The 23,367-nt window shown below is 39.5% G+C and overlaps 1 protein-coding gene across 5 annotated transcripts in view; it reads left to right on the forward strand.

The window, feature by feature from the left end:
• The first annotated feature begins 335 nt into the window (after positions 1–335).
• si:ch211-26b3.4 (connector enhancer of kinase suppressor of ras 2) overlaps positions 336–23,367 on the forward strand; it is a 72,523-nt gene continuing 49,491 nt past the window's right edge. For all 5 annotated transcript variants that reach the window (XM_061685868.1, XM_061685869.1, XM_061685872.1 and 2 more), the window contains exons 1-2: positions 336–672; positions 19,301–19,464. In XM_061685868.1, the coding sequence (XP_061541852.1) occupies positions 609–672; positions 19,301–19,464 (228 nt within the window). In that variant the 5' untranslated portion in view covers positions 336–608. The remainder of the gene's footprint in view (positions 673–19,300; positions 19,465–23,367) is intronic.

Genomic DNA, 23,367 nt, shown 5'->3' on the forward strand with positions numbered 1-23,367 from the left:
CAAACTGTTCTCCCAGCACGATTAACTTGAGCGTGTGCTTATCACAAGTGCTGCCTCATTTTGTATAGTTGTATAATGTATATTTCAAATGATTTTCTCTGGTCCCCTAAACACTCTCGGACTCTGCGTGTATGAAAAGTGTGGAGGGAGGGAGGAGGGGGCGCGGAACGAGATCCTCTCTGTATGATGTGCGTTGCACCATTCCCCGGTTTCTATTGTGAGAGGTGGCCCTTATGATGCTGCAGCGAGGTGGGCTGGGGGAGAAGAGAGGGGAGGGGTCGCTCCCGATACCCGCTCCCATCGAATCCCCTTCTTACAGCGCGCGAGCTGCTGGCGGAGAGGCAGGAGAAAGAGGGAGAGGGGAGGAGGATAAGGAGGCAGGGAGCGTGTGTGCGCGCATGTGGATGTGCGTGCGCGTAGATTGCACCACCGCATCTTGTTCACCGTTTCTGCAGGCGGCCATGCTCTGATGGAGGGAATAAAACTGACAACCGTCTCTTTACTCTCGGAATTGTCAGTCGCCACGTCATTCCAGATGTGACTGACAAGTCGTTACATGTCGCCTGCTTTCACCTCTGTACTGTTTAACGCGGAGAGGCTGTGACATCATGGCTTTGGTTATGGAACCTATAAGTAAATGGACACCAAAGCAAGTGCTGGACTGGATGAAAGGTGAGTTAGGATCCCTTCTCTGCATCACTAACGTCCGGGCTCGTATGTGATCTGATTGAGGATGATGGGATTGGTGGTGAAGTGAGCAGCAGCAGCCACACACTTTGTGCATGGAGCTGCTCCTATCTGAATGAGTGTGTGGTTTTAACTCAAAACCAAATGTGCTGGGGTTGGTGCAGTGAGATCAGTGTCCTAAAAAAGTAAGGACACTCAGCATTGATTGTGCTTGCTTGAGTGAGAGAGCCCGGCAAGGCAAACCTACAGACTGATGATGTTGATGGTGCTGATGCTGTTGGAGTAAGAAGCATGCAATGATCTTATCAATGAAAGTGGAGAAGCTGTCATCTGCTCTTTTCACTGACACGCTCGAAGCTCATATCACCACTGAGTGCATGGATGTGTCTGTGAGTGTGTGTCGTATGTACTCCCGTGTACGTTAATAATGTTAGCCGCATCACCCCAGCACACAAGCACGCACACACACACGCACACACACACACACACACACACACACACACCATATCAAACCAAATCTTAATGTTCCATAAATGTCAGCCTGTTCAGTGAGATTCAATTGCATTTCCTAATTCGGTGAGCCCTTCAAATGGTCAGTTTGTGGCCATTAATCTTATCCTTGTGTGCGTGAAAGATGTGGTTAAACTGGTGGTGGGGGGGTGTATGGATACTCACACGCTGATCAGTTTAGGGAGCACGAACTGTGACAGAGTAGAGATTGAGAGGGTAGAAAATGGGGGTGTCCTCAATCGTGTGTGATCATCAGCTTAACGGTGTATTTGTGCATATAGTGTAATTAAATGTTTTCTAATGGTGGATCACAATTCTGCACGATTAGATGCTGAGGCTGCGATTGGCTGGCAACCAGTTCAGGGTGTACCCCGCCTCCTGCCCGATGATAGCTGGGATAGGCTCCAGCACGCCCGCAACCCTAGTGAGGAGAAGCGGCTCAGAAAATGGATGGATGGATAGTGGCTGAGGTGGTTATGAAAACTCCAGGCGACAAGGCAGTGAGGAAACATGGATGCTTTAGGTCTATCATTTTGTACTTGGGCTCATCTTCTGGCTTGATAATCAGCTTTATTGAATATTCATTTTGAAAGCTGGAATGGCAGGAAACAAACAGAACAGAACCGAGTAACTGTTTCAATCCAAACATGGTGGACTAAAACACCAAATACAAATGAAATATCTGTAAAACATTTTTTGTTTGTATTTTGCATGTTTTGAAAGAGTAGGTTACTAAATAGTTTGAAAGAATGGTAATTGTATGCTGACGAACTGGCTAGCACTGTTAGCTCACAGCAAGAAGGTTCCAGGTTTGAATCTATCTTGTGTTGGGGTCATCCTGTGAGGATGTTCTTGCTGTCCCCATGTGGGACCGCTCTGGGTCTGACTTCTTCCCACGGTCCCAAAAATATGTTAAATACTCTTGCCTCCGTTGAGCGAACGGTCCCAGAGATTGATTTCCATCAAAAACGTGTTGTCCCTGCAGCTTTCACTTTCTTCCTTTGTAAATATTAAACTCGTGCTCAGGCTCAGAATCCAACTTTCGCCTTTCATTTCCAGGATATATCCATCATTTCTCTAAAAGGGGACCTAAACCCAAGATGTCCAAACTTTCTGTTATATTTTAAATGTGCATATCTTTTATCAGCGGCACGGTGACCGACTGGTAAGCATATCTGCCTCACAGTTCTGAGGACCTGGGTTTAAATCTGGCCTCGCCTGTGTGTGGTTTGCATGTTCTCCCTGTGCCTGCGTGGGTTTTCTCCAGGTACTCTGGTTTCCTCCCACTGCATCGTTCAAGTTGTATTATAACTTATATTGCTATCATACAGTATGCCGTTGCACACCAACATCGACACAAAACCACCCCAAAATCATGTTAAATCACTAATTTAATAGGTCCAAAAATCGCCAATTTAATACCCTAAAAACATCGCTCATTTGGTTTAGTAATTAAGTATTTAAGATTAGCTTAGCCGTTATCTCAGCGTTATCTTAGCTTTAGCTTTAGCGGCTCACCACCTGGCCTCTTGCACTGGCTGTCGGCCGCTGGCTGGCTCACAACAGCATGTCGATTCCTTTTCAAATGTCCTAGACCCATGGGTGACGCAATAAATAAAAAATTTTTAAAAAGCATTTTAATAGTTGAAAATGAATCTGCACACTTTGATGCTGCCACAGTTCATACTGCTAAGCGCTAAAGCGGTAAATTTTTAACAAAACGGGCTTACTCCTTTTTTATTTATTTATTTTTTTTAATTTTTTTTACTCCAGGCTTACTACTTTTACTTATTGTCAAAAAATACTTTCAATCAAGATGCATACGGCCTATCAGCAGAATGAGGGAAGGGGTGGAGTTTTCCATCACTTCTCAGAGAGTGCCGCGTTTGTGAGCGCTAATACATTTTTTCTCAAGCTCCAGTATTTTCAGCACTTTAAATTGGTTAATAATGCGTAAAAATAACAGACCACATGGGGACAGGACAGACAAATAGCACCTGCGAAATCTCTCCTCCTCTGCAAACTGTCAGCCGACAATTCAATTGAGTGCTGTGGTTGTAGGCAGCCCTCAATTGGCGCTTCGTTTTCAAAGCTGATAATACTTTTACACAACATGGCGGCTCCCTTACTGATTAATGATCCTGTTTATTTCTATTTCTACTAAAGCAATGTTAATCAGTGTACTGTGGTTTGACTAGTGCAGGCACATACCATGTATTCTTACTTTAGAATTATGGGGTTTTAGTTCCTCTTTAACCTACCCATACTCACTTAATGGAGCATTGAGGCCATTTTAGAAGTGCTTAAGTTATGGGGTCTTCATGGTCTATATTTCACTAACAAGTGGATTTTTATGTATTTTGTGCTCAAGAAAATGAAACTAGCAGTCCATCCATCCATCCATTTTCTACACTGCTTATCCTCACTTGCGTTGCGGGTATGCTGGACCCTATCCGAGCTAACTACGGGCAGGAGGCGGGGTATACCTTGAACTGGTTGGAAACTGGCAGTCATTTTCAATAATATCAATCCATTTTGGAGCAATTGGTGAATAACTAATTGCCTTTGAAATGTCGCATTTTCATTGCCAAAATCGACACACCCATGTCTGTGTGTGACGTCAGTCGCAGAAGTGGAGACCAAATTCACTGCATAGCAGGTGTGGGAAAAGGAATGTACTATACTATGAAGAGGCACTCTTTAGTCATATTTTATACATTTTCGCTGTTGGGTGCAAGCCCCTCACCTTTAAAATCCTTTAAAATTACAACTTTTCATGAAAAAAAGACTGTAATTGTACCTTATATTGTGTTATATATTGTTGCACTCTTAAATGAACAACAGCTATCTCACATGAACATGAAATTATGTTCAATCACTAATTTAATATGCTGAAAAATAAAACAATTATTAGTGTTATAGTGTTTTGGACATACTTGGCAAATAAAGATGATTCTGATTCTGTTTCTGATTCTGATTAAAATGGTAAACACGGCGGCCACCGCGGAAACAATCTAAAACACTAAATGTAAGCGTAAAAACGCTTAACGTGGCTTAATGTCCCAGAACTGTCACCAATCACCACCTAAATCAGCCCAGTACATCATTATAGTCAGCGCTCACTATAGTGTCCACATATGAAGAGGAAAACAATAAAATCAATAAAATAAAAAATATATCAGGCCGATCGCTGTAATATTTTCAGAGGGGTAAATGGGCATAAATAGAGATATCCACATAAATTTTGGTAGTGATTGATCGCAGTTTTGCATTGGAGCTGTAGAAAAATATTTTGCCCAAACCTATGCGCCCTATGCAGCCAATCGTCAACCACCCCAGAGAGTGCTGCGCTGGGCAGCTGCCCTTGTCACCCATTCAAAAACGACACTGGTTCACAGATTGGTCCTTTAAGCAATTTCTGTGCTTTAGACATGCACATGACTATATTTTTTTCTCTCTGAAGCAATTAGAGTTGGCAATCATGGTTGTTTCTTTACATACTTGGATGATTGAAATGCGGTTTATGTCTTCTGTGGCTGATAATCTAAAAAGGTTGACTTTTAAATCACCATTATTTGGGGATTTTTTGAGAGGAAGAGAGAAACAATGTTTGACCTTGTCCAATTGAAACTCCAAAGGCATAGAATGGCAAAGGTGTGTTTTATAGCAACAGAACTCTCAAACATTTACTATCAAAATAATTTACAGGATATGCAACATTTCACAATTCCTACCCCATAAACAGCATAGATTTAAAGTTAAATTAAGGTTTAATTTTAATAGATCCTCCTTCTTATGTGGGAATGATCAATATTTTTCAGTATCTTTTTTACTGCAAGGTTTATCTATTTAAGCAGAAGACTAGACTTTGTGTGCTGCTGAAGGACTTCAAGGAGCACAACACCAGCAAGACTCATAGAAAGATGACTCATCAGCATTTATTTTGAACACCCACGCTGAAGGAGTTTCCTCGGTGTGTATTTGTGTTTGACAGAAACTAAATGTGTCAGGGTGTGTTCCAAGAACAGTCAATGCACCAATGGTGCTAATTGTTTTTAAAATTTAAAAAAAAATTTTATGAGAATGGGGCATTATATATTTTGTTAAGCACACAAATGAATATTTTTAAAGATTTGAACAAGAATGAAAAGGTTTAGAAAATAGTTATGTTGATTCTTTTTGTTCACATGATAGTTTTCATATGAAATTGAGAGTAAAAGCAAATTTGAGCCTCTGAAAATTGGTCCCAGATTGCAAGTTTTAGAAAATGACACGATTTCAAATGTGTAAGCAATGCATGATGTACACATGTACTTTAAATGTTCATTCCAAGTATGCAAAAGTACTTAACCATCAAAACAACAATGGAATACCATAAGACTCTTTTTGTGCTTGGCAAGATGATGAAATAGAACATCTCTCAAATGAAGTCTGGAATTTACACAAAACACAATCCCATTTGAGTTTGAATGAGGGCAGGGTAGGCATTTTAGCTGACCTCTACTTTGTAGTCTACATAAGGTTGTCAGTATTAGCTAGCAATTGGCGCATCAGAGGCATGCATTTATTCACCCGTGCCAAAGTGGTATATTGCTTTCCATACTGCACGGACGGTCACACAACTGTTCACACTTCTCCTCTCCCAGTTCCTTTATTTTTGCTATAGACTGAACACATTTGGGTTGGACATCTCTCGATTGAGACAAGAGATCACCGTTTGAGCTCTTATATGCAGGTGGAGTGGGGGAAAAAAGGTTTGTGAACCCTTTGGAATTTCTTAAATTTCTGCATAGATTGGTCATTGAATCACCAGATTATTGGGTATGTAAGAGTACAGTTGAATAAACATTTGAATTTTCACTTTTCTGGAGAGGTTTTGCATGTTGCTGCTTCTGTAGATTTACCGTATTTACACGACCATAAGGCGCACTTAAAAGTCTTAAATTTTTTCAAAAATGGACGGGGCGCTTTATAATGCCTTATGTGTGCACAGAGTTCCAAAATCTTGAAATATTGTTGTGTGACTTTAATAAGAGCTCCGCTTGACTGACTGGGAGCATTTCCTGCCGACGCGCTGCTGATATAGAGGAAGGCGGACGTGACTGAGGACAGCATGCGGACGTAAAGGGGGAAGGGTGCGCGTGACAGAGGACGCTAAAGACACGCCCCCAGTAGGTATATAGTTCCGGTACGTGCATTGGTTTGGCTAAGGACCCCCGAAAATGGCACCTAGGAAGAGACACGCTTACGAAGCACAGTTTAAACTGCAAGCTATCAGTTACACGGAGGAACATGGGAATCGAGCAGCCTTGAGAGAATTCAAGCTCAACGAATCCATAGTTCGCAAGTGGAGGAAGCAGGAAAACAAGCTTCGCCAAGTCAAGAAGACGAAGCTGAGTTTCCGCGGAAACAATGCGAGGTGGCCCGAGTTGGAAGACCACCTCGAGCAATGGATTATTGATCAAAGAACAGCTGGGACAAGCGTCTCTACAGTCACCAGTCGACTGAGTGCAATAACTCGGAGCTTGCCATCATTCCGGGAGGCTTGACGAACCGCTGGACATCCGTGTAAACAGGGCGTTCAAAGTGAAGTTGTGAGCGGCGTGGGAGCCATGGATGACAGATGGCAAACACAGCTTTACTAAGACTAGGAGGGAGCGCCGGGCGAGTTACGCCACAATTTGTGAATGGATTGTGGATGCTTGGGCTAACGTGTCTGCTTGCACTATTGTTCGAGCTTTCGTAAAAGGCGGCATCATTTCTGAGGAGCCACACGGCAACGAGACTGACTCGGAGAATGACGAGAGGGAACCTGGCGTGTTTGATGGAGAACTTGCCCAGCTGTTCATTTCAGATACAGAAGATGAGGACTTTGATGGATTTGTGGATGAGGTTTGATCAAAAAATAACGTGACTACATTGTTAAATACTTCAATAAAGTACAATCAAACTCAGTTTTGCTCCCGCTGCCTTTTTAAAAACATTGTTTTACCGTGCATGCATGCTACTGTATGTTTTAAGCTAGCGTATGTTTTACCATGCCTGCGCCCAATAATACGGTGCGCCTTCTGTATGCATTAAATACAGAAATAAACCCCGCAACTGAGACTGCGCCTTTTAATACGGTGCACCTTATGGTCGTGAAAATACAGTAGTTCACTTATCCGACAGGTTTTATTATTTCTCAATCAAGCCAACTAAAATTACTTTATGTGGTTGTTCCACATTAACAAGCAAGTCACAGGTTTTGTGCGTAATGGTAAAAAAGATTAATCTTTCTGCTGATGAAAAGCTCAGAATCGTCCCATGGTTTGCAAAGGAATGAAAACTGGACATTTCAAGAAAGTCGTTATACTGTTAAATTATTTTGTTGTTTCTTGTTTTTGTTTTTATGTTGTTGATTTCACTCAGACACTAAATGTATTTGTTCTGATAAAGGTATACAGTATATTCAAGGAAGGATTCTGTCAGGCAAATGCATTGTATTAACGGAGCTTTGATATACAAAGGCCACTGATGTATATCAAGCAGGGACAGTATTTGAAGCTGCTGTTGACTCGAGAGTCCCAAGATCCTCCCGATACAGGATCCTTCAAAACCAGCTGTGCATGAAGCTGTACTTCGGCCACGTCTTACCAAGCTTACAAAGAAAATGGTTTACAGTTGGCTCAGAAATACATTAATTATTTTAAAATAGTTATACTCACAAATGAATGTAATGGTACTCTTGGATGATCCAGATGGATGGCGTTCTGGATAGTTGGCGGATGACGAAGATGGCGAAGTGATGTTTTGGAATGGAATAATGGGAAGTGAGATGGTAGACATTTTTGGTGGGCCTTGAAGTTGTCAAAATGACCTCTGCGAAAAACGGCATCATTGAGATGAAAACCGCCTTTACAAGAATGATCTGGCCAAGCAAGGCGGCCAAAAGACAGAATTACAACACATTTCGACAGGAAAAAAACAACAACATTCAGTTTGAGATTACAGGCAAGTTATCAGACACGGTTGCACCATCTGTAAGAGCTGCATTCGTACTCTTTTAGAAGAGTTTTAAATTCTCCTACCGTAACTAGTCCTGGCAATTTGAGGTCTTTTTGTAGCTTGTTCCAGGCTAGTATAGCTAAATCCCCTTTTCGCGAATTTGGTTCGCAGTCTGGGGACAACCAGCTCAAGGGCATGTTGGGATTGACGGGCATGCTGGTTCTGCTTTATGCACAGAAATATGCTTAAGTAAGATGGTACCAGCCCAATCACAGCTTTGTGCAAGAGAGAGAGCCATCTTGTCAAAATACGTGTGAGAAGAGATGGGCACTTTGCTGTTGCATAAAGAGTGCTAGGGTCCAGTCGAATACCACTTCTGGTAAGAAAGCGTAAAGCAGAATTATACACAGTGTCCAGCTTTTATAGGTACTGATCAGGTGTTTGCATGTAGAGTAAATCAACTTTATCCAGGAGGGGAAGGAAAGTGTATGTAGAGTTACTTATTGACCCTTTTCTTGCCATGTTATAAAAAGAAACATACCTCCCGTAGTAAAATAATTCTCATGCAAGACAATGCTCCATCCAATGCTTAAAAATAATACCATTTCATCCTTATCTGCTGTGGGTTTAAAGGGAGAAAAAACTCAAAAGTCATGGTTTTGCCACCATCAAGCCGTGATCCCAACCTGAGGGTCTGCGAAGCATCCTTAGAGGAAGATCTATGTGGGTGAACGGGCCGGCAGAGTACTTCCAAACAGCAGCTTTGGGAGGCAATTCAAGTGTCTTCAAATGAGATTAATGCAGAAACTATCCATGGATTTACAATTTACAATTTTCAATGAATGAGAGAATTGTGAATGTGAGGTTGAACAGGGGTTCCTCTCTTAATGAAGATTGTTGCTCAAAATATATATATATTTTTTTAGGAACTCGATGTATTGACAGAAATAAAAGTGTTCTTCACACCCTATTTGTTTTTTTTAACTGCTGTACATAATAATTGAGAACTTTATATTTTAAGTAATTTAGCAAGAAAAGTATTTTGTCATAATTGTGGTTTTGTGCAATAAAATCCCAATTATTACAGAAGCTGATATAATTGTTGATGATGCAAAAATATTATTCATTGTAAATTATATTGACTATTTTGGAAAATGACTATAAACATCCAGGCATTCAGTTACGATACTGCTTGTCCTTATTTGGGTTGGAAGTAAGCTGGAGCCTATCCCAGCAAACTTTGAGCAAAGGGCTGGGTACACCCCGGATTGGTTGCCAGTCGATCACAGAGCGCGAACATAAACAGTATAGGCTTAATAATTTGGAACAGTGTATACAGATGTACACAGAAATATGGTAAATCTCCTTCATTTATATAATGATATGCAAAAGTATGCCAGAAATGCAATTCATGTCATACAATCTTGCTCCAGTCGCAACATACAGTACATTGGAGTGGTAATAAAATGTTTTTTTCACAAATCATAACACGGAAAAAAGTATTCACACCTTATAAAAGTTAAATGAACAACAACTGAGATTATAATTGATTGAATTTATTGCACTGAATTGTGTAAAAGTTGTATTTCAAACTCGATTTAGCTGAACTTTATTTCCAAACTAACTATGCAGAGTACTTTGTGATGACAGCCTTGTAACTCGTACGGTTCTTAAGAGAACACCATTAAGCAAAAGCCAAGACAGTTTTATGTTGGTCAAATATAATTAGATGTGTACCTAATGGACTAATGGAGCATAAAAGGGATTTATAATTAAGAGAATAATACATGACATAAAAATGTTGCAATCCTTAAAAATAAAAAATAAAAATACAAATCTGCATTCCTCCTTTGTCCTCTACTTTAATTAAATCACTCTGTCGCGTTTATTAATTTATTTAGAAGCACAGACTGTGGACAATTGACCATTGTCATTTGATTAAAGGTTATGGTACATATGCTGTTCTCTCAATTTTAAAAACAGTGCAGACAGCTTTATCACCGAGCCGAGATAACAAATGACATTTTAATGGTGAAACTTCAATAAACACGTTCAATAGTATAAAAATTATATTAACACATAGCTACTCACAATTTGTACTGTACTTACTAATATTAGAACACAAATTTTTTTATCGTAATGCAAAGTGACCTATAACCACCTGGCATCTTCTAGTGCTGACTTTTTCATCATGCTTGCAAACATTTCCGCACCTTTATTTAAAAAAAAACTATTATGATATTTTTTAATCTCCACAACGCTAGCAACGCATCTTCACGTCTTCTGCATTCTACGGTTGGCATTACATTTTAGGCACAACTTTCTGCTCAGGAGAGAGAGAGAAAAAAATAGAGAGACTTTTGCGTGCCTATGAACCGAAACGAATCGTTCGGACAATTATCCTAAACTGTCCCACCCCTAGTTAAGTTACTTAGCTGTACTAAAACGTTCACAATCACATCATTTTTATTTTTAATCGTCCCCAACCAGTCCATGAAACTTAATGTTTGACCAGGTAGCTCAACTGTTAAATTAGCTTACCTGTCTTTGTGAGTTTTGTAGCCACGGATGAAGTTCGACATCATTCTCATTGTGTCTTTGATGCGTGAGTTTCAAGCCATGCAGGATTCCATGCTCTTTTTGCAGTCTTCATCGACAACATAATCCTTGAATCCAAATTGTATTCTACGGAGCTCCTTCCATTGTTGTTCAAGCAGGCAGTTATGTCACACTGGCAAGTATGCAATAACAAAGACTGTGTTGCCAGGTTGGCGTGAATGACCCCTCCTCCCCAAACATTTCTTACTTAAAAAAAGGCAAACGGTCTCAATTAAAATGCAAATTTCCAACTATAAACGAGATGACTTGTTAAGTCATGTAGTTCAAATCAACGTCAAGTCAAGTCTCTTGGCTACCAAGTCTAAAGTCAAGTCAAGTCTTTCTGAAGTATTTGCCAAGCAAGTCGTAAGTCATAAAACTGGCGACTCGAGTCAAGTCAATTGACTCGAGTCCCCTCATCTCTGGTTTGGATTACATCATGTTAATATTTTAATGTACATTTGCAATCCATTTCAACAGGAGCTTTTGTTTTAGGTGTAATTCATGTATGCGCACGCACACACACTAACTTGGGAGCATGAGCTTTAAATGGGGCATCGGTAACCATGGAAACCAGATCTGATCATGTTGGAGTCACTACACGTCATAAGATGGGGAGGCAGAAACCACACACACATGCCGGCTAAACATGCCTGGAACACATATTTAGGCATAGAGCGAGGCACACACTCACACACACACACAAACACAGGCCTTCCTGTATAATGACCCCAAACAGCAAGAGGGGAGCAGGAAATTTACAAATGGGAAGGTGTGCTGCCAAATGAACAAAAAGCTGCCCTAAAATGGGGGAGGAAATGAAGGCTTGATGGAAAAACGGGTAGAGCACACTTGATGGCTGAGCTGTGCATCGAATGAGAAATGCAGTGGGCATCATATCAAAGTACCAGCTCTATCCGGACACTCAGACAAAGGGTCTTGTGTATGTGTGCGTGTCTGTGTATGTGTTCTTTTTGCACCTGTTGTTTCCAGGAGCAGCACTTATTATTATTATTATTATTTTTTAACAATTTTAGGGTGATTTTATATGAGCACCATTTGGTCTATCTTGATCGCAAAAAAAAAAATAATAATAAAAAAGGGAATTTTCTTCCTCTCTTTGTGGTTTGGTTGGTCAGGTGTTAACACAGTAACCAAATGAGGATTAAAGAAACCAAAAGTTATCAGATCCTTTCAGTTGTGGTGAGAAAGCAATCTCAACCTCTAGCTGCTCCAACTGGTAAATAAATGAGGTTAGACTTTACTAAACTGGAGATTGCGAAGGAGATGGCAGCATTCATCATGAATGATAATGTATGAAAATTAAACTTAAATGGGTCTTAAGCGGAACATCATGTGACCAAACCAAAAAACAGGTTGGCGGACTTCCCGTGTGCTCACCTTAACTTGCTAGAATATTGTCTTTATCGCTGACATCTTCGGACAAAAGTTAAACACATGTACAGTGTATCATTTATTTATACATACGTATATTGTATGACGAAAAAAAAAAAAACAGTTCCAGTGAAGTTGGGACATTGTGTAAAATGTAAATAAAAACAGAATACAGTGATTTGCAAATCCTTTTTAACCTATTTACAATTGAATACACTACCAAGACAAGCTAGTTAATGTTCAAACTAATGAACGTTGTTGTTTTTGGGGGGAACAAATATTGTCTCATTTTGAATTTGATGCCTGGAACACATTCTCAGCAGGGGCAACAAAGGACTGGGAAAGTTGAGGAATGTTCAAGAAACATGTTTGGAACATTTCACAGGTGAACAGGGTAAATGGAAACAGGTGATCGTCATGCTTAGGTAGAAAAGGAGCATCCTCGAAAGACAGGCTGCACAGTTAATCAAATCTTAATCATGATCTCGATTTTGGCTGCCTGAGATTAAATGAGCCTGATCATCGGCGATTTTTTACCATTTAAAATGCGGGCACTGCTGCAAAAGAAAAGTGCTTCATTTGCAGCAAGGCCCGCAATCTTGTCGGCCAGTCACCAGGGGGCGAACATTAAGTTCCGGCACTGCGCTCCGGTGCCAACTTCGAAATAAAAGCCTAAAATGGCATCGATGTCCCTATGAAGTAATATATGAAGCTTTTATTTTGAAGTTGGCTCTCAGTGCGTTGCCGGAGAGGCGGCATGTCACGGTAAGACACTATTAGCAATCGTTGTAGTGGCTGCCTTGATTTGAACTTTTTGGCTGACCTGACTGCAATGAAATAAAACAAAACGGCGGGCGTAAATAAAGACGGAAATCGCAACTGTGGAGTTCTTTGCAGTTTGTGACTGTGCACGACTGGCCAGTGGTCAAGCAGAGCAAAGGAGATGCACTGTCCTTGACAATTCACTTTAATGGGGATTTTCAAATGAAAAGTCGGTGCTTGCAGCCTAATGTTATTGCCTTCTATGCTTTAACTGTATTTGCTTCCATTAAGTTGCAATTTGTGATTGCACTTTGAGTAAGAGCACATTTATTCAGTTAGCCCCTTGCTTAAGTAGAATTATTTTTTTTAATGATCATTTATCCTTATTTAAAGAGTCATTTTGAACTTAAAACTGTTACATATTGTTTATTAAAACGTAGTGAAATAAAAGTAAAGATTTTTCTCAAACATGATGTGTCATTTTACACGTCACAACTTTATTGGAATTGGGGTTTGTATATGTAAACACGAAAAATGCGTAAACAACAGATATGGTCATCTTCGGTTGCTCTTGAAGACACCATGTGTTCTACTAGTGCTTTGTCACGGTCTCCTGCCGTAGGGCTCCACTAACCCTAACTCTGAACCGGAAGGAAGTGATTTGTCCTGTTTTGCCAAGTGCGGAAGTTGCGTGCACATTACTCGGATTAGAAGATGACAAACTATTCATCAGTTTTTAGTGATTATCAGAAACGAACAACCTGTTGTGTATGGAAATTGCTATATCGCTACATCCTGATTGTGTGAGGTTATTTAGTGAAATACAAACAAAATACATATAAAATGCGAACGGCACACCAGCTTTCCCCATCTCGACAGTAATCTACAATACCTCTAAACAACGCTAAACAACATGCAGGTCATCATCAATATTTTATGTTTACGTATGACTGTCATGCTTTGAGATCAGACCTCGTAGGGTCCACATTATACATTTCCTGCTACCAACAATCTGAAACCTGGCAATAACGGACGAGCTGAACCAGTGGCAGGCAGAACAAGTCTTTGTTTAATCATTCATGTGGTTCATCTGTTGTCCGACAGTACATGCGCAAACAACAATCTTTTTTAAAAATTTTGCAAAGGAGAATGATCTGCTTGCAATGTCGCAGTAACTGTGCTCTATTTGCTAGTGTACTGTAGCCCAGAAGACCATTTTATTCCTTTCCCTCACGAATAATAAGAAAAGCGAACACTGTCACCTAATGTCTTTGTGTTGTGTGGAAACATATCGGGGGACATGGACAAAGTTTACTTAAACCAAGAAAGGATTCAGTGAAGACAAACCAATTTACAGGTGTGAAAGCACTCTTAATGTAAAGTTTCTCTCCTCAATACTGAGACCTGACATGAAATTCCATGATAAACAGTCAATGTGGGGCCCAGAGTATGTGTAATAGATTTAGAATCTACAAATTAGGGAAATAAACCCATAAAAACTATCCTGTCATTGATCACACATAAAATTGCCATGTATTATAATTTAACTGTGTTGAACTATGATCAATTATTAATGTCAGGCTCTAGGCAATTAAACATGATCAGATTTGCATGATGTAAATTGTGTCTGCATTTTGTTTTGGCCACTAAGATGCAACACAAGAAGCATTACATTACGTAACATTATGTCCTATGCAATGTTATTGTATCCTACCAGAGAAACTTTAATGGTACATTAGATTCCAAGTTGTCTGCCTGCTTTTGTTTGTGCTCAGAACACAGATCATGTTTCTGTGATAATATATCACATTTTGGTGCAGCCTGTTTGTTGCTTGTCACAAACATAATATAGTGGTTATTTCTTTTCAATAATTGGCCACAAAATGATTTTGAAAGTATCAGATCTGAATTTTAAAATACATATATCGTAGATTTGCACTATTTGTTCATTGCTCCGACTTGCTGATGTTGTCCTTATCCCAAACAGCAGCTGGAATTAGACTCTCCCTCGATTAGGGATTGCATTAAATAGCAATAGTCACTCCTGGCATATACGTATGCTTGTATAAAGATTCATATTTCCAGTAAAACTGCCATTAATTCAGATTGCATCCACCTCCAGCAAGCTACGTTTCAGAGAGCAGGCTCGGGTGCACTTGAAAGCTCACCGACAGGAGAGCTAAAATGCCACCTTCTTAAGAATATTCTTTCATGATGTGATGAATATTTCACAGTAGGAACATTTTAGTGAGTTTTGAGTAATCTTTTTTTTTTTTACTTGCACTCCCTCCAGCTGGAAACTCAAAGATAGGGGCAAGTCAATAAGACAGAAGTATCCACTGCCTGTCACTGCTCTTTGCACAAGTTCCGTTCTGACCTAAGCATGGTCTCGACGGAAAAGCTAAAACCAGATTTCACTGTCATTTCAGCAAATGTTAATGGGCAAGCAGGAAAGTCACTGCTATGTAGCTTTTTCAGTTTGAGTCATAATAGTCAGTAAAATCAAATTTTTATTTTGGCCTTCAACAATGATTTTCAAATACGGTACAGTACATTGTGTGTTTATTTGTATGTTAGTGTGGGGTCCTTAGCCTTGCATTGGTGTAGTGTCCTGATGGCCAGCAAATGCTGATCCGTTACTTCTACTCCGAGGCTTCTCTTGCTGTTGGTTGCTTAGTAACCCTTCTCTTTTGCTTATCAACGATGAAAAGATTGGAAAGACATGGAATGTGGATGAAGACGCTACATAGAAAAAAACCTTTCAAGTTAAACGATTGCATTAAATTGTACTAGGCTCCAGCGTCCCGCGACCCTAACCAGGATAAGCGGTGTTGAAAATGGATGGATAGATGTACTGGATAACAATCCAGCATAAAACTGAGTGGTCAAATCAGTATTGCAGAGTAAAATCAGATTCTCTTTAAAAATCCAGTTTACAAGCGATAATGTGGTTAATACACAGTGAGGAGGAAGAGGTCCATTGGTTTTGTTACCCTTCCTTCTTTAATTAAATTGTTGCCTGCAGAAGTTTCAACCCTCAAAAATCCACAACTACCCTTTCGTTTTTACAGAACAAGACACATTTCTATCTTCATGACTCCAGTCTTCAGTGTGGATGCTTGTAGTCTGCAGTACAGCTATGATAAAACATTTTATTTCCAGAAAATAGCTTCCAGGGAAAGGCAGTTTATAACTTCATTACACAGACTAACGCTTCTGACATTACTTCATGAAAAAAAATAAAGTTTCTTTTAGCTGCCCTTGGGCTAATATTTGTTTGACCTGTATTATACTGCATGACCGATTCGAGAGAGAGGTCACCATGTATTTTTCTTGTAGTTAAAAATGTAATAAACAGCCTGTTGATGAAAAAAGAATGAATCAAAAAATCTTGTAACTGGCAATTTTTTTCTTGCAAGATCTTTCTCCTTGAGGAAAGAAGAAGAAGAATATTTTATTGTCTTGAACATGCATGCATGCACACGAAATTTGTTCTCTGCATTTAACCCATCACAGTGAACATATACACATGTTAGTGGAACACACTGGAGCAGAGGGCAGCTGAAGCGCCCGGGGAGCATTTCGGGGTATCAGTGTCTTGCTCAAGGACACCACAGCCATGAGTCCGGGGGATGTTGGCGGATAATCCAGTCGGGGTCTTGAACCTAGGTCCCCCACGGTGACAGGCGATGATTTTAATGTATAGATTCAAGGAACTGGCTAGCAGCCGTGTGTCAAGCATTTTAGATCTACTGTACTTGTACACATGGTGACACAAGAGTCTTTAGCTGGTATATGTACATATGTGTCCAATTGTATGTTTTGGACATCCATGTGTATGTAGAGGGAATGACTTGCTTTTGTAACTACTATGTACTGTACATATATGGCCACCTGTTTGAAAAATAAATATTTAATTAATGTCACTTCAAATTCATGCCAATAAACAAAGCAGCATTTCTTTAGTAAATATTGAAGTTGGGCCGTACCATGCTGAAAGGCTTTCACGTCAATTCATTTAAAATTCAGTGATTGTATACATTGTTTCTCTTCATAGAGTTTACAGAGGAAACCAAATGTGTAAAAGACAACCATGTATTACAAACAACAACACAATAGAGTGATGACATGCAACTTGAAACATACAGTACCTGTGACTGGCCCCAATTCATAAATGCCTCCTTGCCTCGGAAGCTACGGTACAAAAGGGAAGAGCAAATGTGTTTCTCTCATATGATAATGTTTGGAGTCATGAATTCATATTCCTCGTTACTTGCTGCTGGGTCTGTTCTGCCTCCATCATTGCGCTGCCGGCTGCATGACAAAATCTGCTAATGCGCTCAGGTTGCAGATATCTCTGTCAATACGGGCCATAATTTATGATAATACAGTGGACTATTTTCGCACTGTAGTAAACAATTTAAAGGAAGTGCAATTTAAATTGAATGCTGAAATGTAGCTGCACACGTTATTTTTAACAAGATACTGTACATAAGTCATAGGATGTGAGAATATCATTTCTATTTTTTTTTTTTTTTTTCATAGTACATTTTTGGACATTGTCTAATTCGTATTCAAGAGGATCCAATTGAATTTAACGGTTAGTTAAAATGTTGAAACCTCTATTAAACATTTTCATATTTTAGGATTACACAGTTAAGTGTTATACACTATTTTGTGTTACTGTAGTACATATGAATACAATCCAGACTGCCACTTTAATCAACAAGTCATTTCCCCCCACATATTTAAAGAAATGAGTTTCACAGAAAGTCATTGAAAAGTGTGGGCATTTTGCGAAAAACAAACAAAATGAAAAATGTCTCACTGTGATAAACCTGCTACAATGATGACACTATTGTTTACAAGCTTGGAGTCACTTTGGTTTTCAGTCACCATACGCTTGCAGTTCCTACCTCTTTTTTTCTCAAATGTTGATGCTCTGTCATCAACAATTTAATCATTTTGAAGCTTGGTGAGATGAATCTGTGGGATTACCTGCAAGTAATATTATCAAGAATGAGCCGCGTCACCTTTCTAGGCATTACTGAACATTTTATTGACACTTTCCATAAGTTGAAAGATGTAAAATGCTGTTTTTGCATTTTGAAAAAGCTATTAGTAGTGCCACAATACAAGAATTTATCATATGTAACGTTCATGTACAAAATGCATTTTCATGATCTCCATGAGATAATAGCATCTGAGACAAACAAAATGAGCCATAGTCAATTAAATTGTTTCCACTTGGGGAGTAACAATGCAAATAGACACATTAGATTAAAATTTGCTCTGCTATGCCGTATGTAACAAGAGCAACACTCGGCGAATATTTTGCCTTCTGTGTCCCATCCCATGACATACTGAGTGCAAGATTCCTCTCACTCATTATTTGCTCTGTTCGTGTTTGTGTGTGTGCGTGTGTGTGTGTGCACATGCGAAGGTGCTACCACACTGTCTTTCTGTCATCCTCGCTTCCCTCGGGCATCAGTGTTTTCCTCTTGGCTCCACTCAGCTTTATCAGCATCCATCCACAGAGTGCCAAACACACAATAACAAGAGCAATTCTAATTGTTTTGTATGTGTTTGAAGCAAACATTTACAGGGAGACATACTACTGTACTCTCTGATGGGTGCTCTCATCCCTTTTTACCTTACTGTATGTGTTCTCATTTACTAACAGACTTGTTCTTTAGATCTGTGGAGTGGTTTGCTTTTTGCTGATTTTGATTATCCAAAGCCAGAAGCAATTAACGGATCAATAACTACAGCTTAACAAAAAAAAAGTGAACAGCCAATATGTTACTTTAGTCTCTTGAGGTATATTTTTGACGTAATCTTAATTGGGGATTGAGCAACTTTTGCAAAGTGCAAACTAAAGTACCAGTACACAAAAAAAATTGGAAAGGAACTTCTAATCCTTGCATCAACAAACAGCAATACGAAGATTCCAGCAAACAGCCAAAACATGTTTCAGTTAGATTGGTTATTTCAACCTTTTGTGTCTTTTAATAAAAGAAACAGACTCAACATTCCCAGTAACTTTTTTTTATTCCTGGTTTGTGATCATTATCTCGAAGTATCCCAAAAACATGCATTAATTGGACACTCTAAATTGCCCGTAGGTGTGACTGTGAGTGCAAATGGTTCTTTGTTTGTATGTGCCCTGCGATTGGCTGGCAACCAGTTCAGGGTGTACCCCGCCTCCTGGCCCGATGACAGCTGGGATAGGCTCCAGCACGCCCGCGACCCTAGTGAGGAGAAGCGGCTCAGAAAATGGATGGATGGATGGATAGTTAGTAAATTACGATGAAATTTTCATGCATACTGACCTGAATGCTCTCTTCCTGTTTTCTCTCAGGTCTGGATGACTGTCTCCAGCAGTATGTGAAGAGTTTCGAGCGAGAGCAAATGGGCGGGGAGCAGCTTTTGCACATCACCCATCAAGAGCTGGAGGAGTTGGGGGTTACGAGGATAGGGCACCAGGAGCTCATCCTAGAAGCAGTTGACCTCCTATGTGCCCTGGTTAGTCACTGTCCACCTTAATACTGCGCTTATGTCTTGTGCATGCAGAGAGAGGTTGCAATTTGCGTTTCATACACTCAGCTCACTTCACTGGGCACATTTAATACTTTTTCTTTTATAATTATTTTATAGTTGTTGAGTTAGAGAGAATAAGTGAGTAATTTGACTTGCTGCCTTCCTAAAGTTGGGCACACACTTGATGATAATTGGACCCAATTTGAGCATTTCTCCCCACTTCTGACCAAAGTCAGCAAAGACCCAAATATCGGATCTCACTAAAGGATTATTTTAACTGATTACAGTATCCTGTGTTGTGGGTGTGGAGAGTGTTTTCTCCTCCTGATCTGGTCAGAAAACAGTCAGGTCAACAATCGTAAATATTAAACCTGTTCAATATTTACCATTGCAAATCTGTGTTTGGTCAACACTGAGTTCAGCCAAGCCAAGTCACTGTGATTGCGACGTGAAACAGAACAATAGCCAATTAGGAAGTGACCTGTTGCTCGCACTGCTGCCAAATACAGCAGCATCTGGTTATGGCGAGTGTTTTATAATGTGTCTTTCAAGTCATTCACCACAAAAAGGAGAACAGTTTGCAACCACAATCTAGTTACCAGATAAGCTAATAGTTCCACTATCTTTTTTATTTCTTCTTCTGGCGTAAACCCCTGTCTTTTGCAGGGTCTACATTCCATAAACTGCTGCAAAAAGTGAGAATCCACAAATATTGGACACTGCTCCTAAAAAGGTGTTTTCTATAATTTAAGCACATAATTATCTCCCATGCTCTTTGAATACAATTTATACAAAACACATGAATAAATAAATAAAACAAAAAACAAATAAATAAAACAAAAACCAAATAAATAAAACAAAGGCTACTGTAACCCATGAAAGGTTTGACGTACTGCACCGCTCTGTTACGGTCGCCTGCAGTGACTGTTTGATGCACTGCATTTACCCCCTATACTACACAGCAAAGCGAAGCGTTTTCAGCTCTTCAGAAGAATAAAATTTAATTAAGAAAAATACCTGGTAGGCTATGGATGCACCAATATAGCGAGGGAATCTGCAACTAAAAATAGATGTGTTCCAATTAGTATTCCACAAGTAGCTGAGGCTGCAAAGTCTGAACTCCAATATAGCGGGGGTCTTCTTTACTACTCCATTTTCTTCTTTTTTGTATTTTCCAGCAATCTGCAAGCCCTGTGGCACCACGCTCCCACTCACAGGGCAGTCTTGGAATGACAACAGACATCAGACACCACACATTATAAGAGCAATAAGCACACATGGCATTTTTCCTCGTAATGCGTGGGGTTATTTGCATTTTAAAAATCCGTTAAAAAGCACAAAGACTACATACACGAGGAGGGGAAGGTGATGTTATACAAGTGGGACATGTGCAGATGGGAGTGCTTGGCAACAGGCAGTAGCACATGGAAGGGCCAGAGCAAGGCACCTGAAAAGACAGCAGATAGATAGAACAGATTGAATCTCAAATTTAAATAAATATTACCTAATAAGGGCCTAAAATGTTAGTGTTGTAAAATTTCCAGAAGTTTTGCTCGACATTTTGATGTCTCGACATCACCTCAGGGTTTTGGGACTTTGAAGGCATACTTTCCCTGAAAATCTTGGCAGAATTCCAAATTGTATGACCTCGAGGACATTTGAGTTTGAAGGTTGCCATTATATTTAAATCTAGCCCCTGGATGTTTATTTTGATGTGATGTTTGTGGGTGTGCAGTATTGATTGTAATTATGGTAACACTTCAAGTGTAACATTTCCTCATCAAGTCATGTGGTGATTGAAATGTTTCTCCATTAACATTCATTATGAGGTGGGTTAGGTGGGTGTTAATAACACTGTTTCTGAATATTGAATAGTAAAATTAAACCTGCCATGTCCCGTAAACTGGCATCAAATAGCAAAATCACAGGGATTTAAAGTGGAGGAAATGTTTGCATAAATTACATTGCTCAAAATGTATCACAAATTCGTTTCTTACGGAGGAGACATTAGCTGTGCTATACCATCCATGTTTGTTTAACCTGCAGTAACCAACATAAGAATTATAATTTGCAGATATGAGCAAACTTTCCACATCTTGGAGCATTTAGTGACATCAACTGTAATTTAAATTTACAATGACATTGAAGGTAAATGATAATAACACAAATACAACATTTTCTGACTTCAGAGCAGAGATGGTCACAGTTTTATTAAGAACAATGTTATTTCTGAGATAACGACGAAACTAATATCTACCAGGACGAATGCATTAAATGCTGTGAAACAAAGAAAGAGGGGAAGGAAAAATAAACTGAGATCATATTGTTGCACAAATGTGCACACCCCCTTATAAGTGGGGATGTGTTTTCATCCAAACACACACATACAAGCTGTGTGTATATTCTTCAACCTGTTTTTTTTTTTAATTGGCTATGAAATGGTTAAGTCATTTTAGGCTTTCTTTGTATGCCTTGACAGCCAGCCTGTGTAGTTGCCCTGCTCCGGTTTAAAGAATTAGGGGGAATTAGGTGCTACCCCCAAAGTGAGAGAATGAGCAAGAGAGGACAGGAGGTGTGAGAGGGAAAGTGAAATAGAGAGTATGTGGAAAAAAAATACGCGCGATGCACCTTATCTCTCAGGCACAGACTGCTGGATTAGCCGAGGTTGTTTGTGTGTGTGTGTGTGTGCGTGTGTGTGTGCGTGCGTGTGCGCGCTTGTGGCTGTTAAACAGCTCCTCTTCCCATTCAAATTTCAAAACATGGGAATAAGTGGCACACAGTGACAGTCATCCTATGTCTTGGCACAGGACATACACATCATCATCATAATCATCATCATCATCACATGAATTGTCTCAGTATGGCCACTCACCATGTTACCTCTTACTTACAGCTTGTTTTATACAATAGAAAATATTTGACCACAATAAAGGCAGCTTTTTTTGTCCACCAAGGCTCACTCATATCAAAAGCAAACTTCTAACACATCTTAATGATTCTTTGGTCTTCCTCCTACTAAGGATGAAGAGGCGAATGTGGATTGTAAATGCAAAACTGAATCCCAAAACGTCAGCCTCAATGTAAAAGTCCCTTTTTTATACCAATGTTGAACACGTTTCCCCCTTGCACAGAAGTCATTTTTGTATCTTCAGTCAATGCTTTAACAAATAAATAAATTACCTGCTGTCGTGCCATGCAGTGTGCAAACTGTATGTAACAGACATGAACTTGGATCTTGATAAATATTTCATGCTTTGGGTGTATGTTTACATTAAGAAATGTTATGAAATGTCAAGAATTTACATTTCGAATGCACTTGGTCATGGAAGCCTCCAAATTGGTCCTATTCATTCTTTATGGTGTCCTTCAAGCCTTTTTTTTCCAAGCAACACTTGCTTTCTGTTATCAGCCGAAGTTATCTTTCACTGTATTTTTTTTTTTTTTTAAATAGAGGAATCTCATTTTCATAAATTGTGATTCAGCAGTCTTCAAAACCCGGCTTTGTTCATCGAAAGTAATGAATTCCTGCAGTTTCCTTTTCCAATTGAATTTGTATACAATAGTTTACTATCGGTGGAACGGTTCGCGACTGGTTTGCACATCTGCCTCACAGTTCTGAGGACCGGGGTTCAAATCCCGGCCTCACCCGTGTGGAGTTTGTATGATAAGCAATAAGCACCAGCTCATGATAAGCGATATGCACCAGCTCATTTGTGACAATGATAAGGACAAGCGGCATATAAAATGGATTGATGGATAATTTACTAAAATGTCATTGATTAAATTAGTTCTTTTATACATATATATATATATATATATATAATATATTTTTTTTTTTTTTTTTTTTTTTTTTCTTACCTGATTACTATTTTGACTATTTTAGTTATC

The sequence above is a fragment of the Phycodurus eques genome, chromosome 9, assembly GCF_024500275.1.
Source record: "Phycodurus eques isolate BA_2022a chromosome 9, UOR_Pequ_1.1, whole genome shotgun sequence".
Classification (NCBI taxonomy): Eukaryota; Metazoa; Chordata; class Actinopteri; order Syngnathiformes; family Syngnathidae; genus Phycodurus; species Phycodurus eques.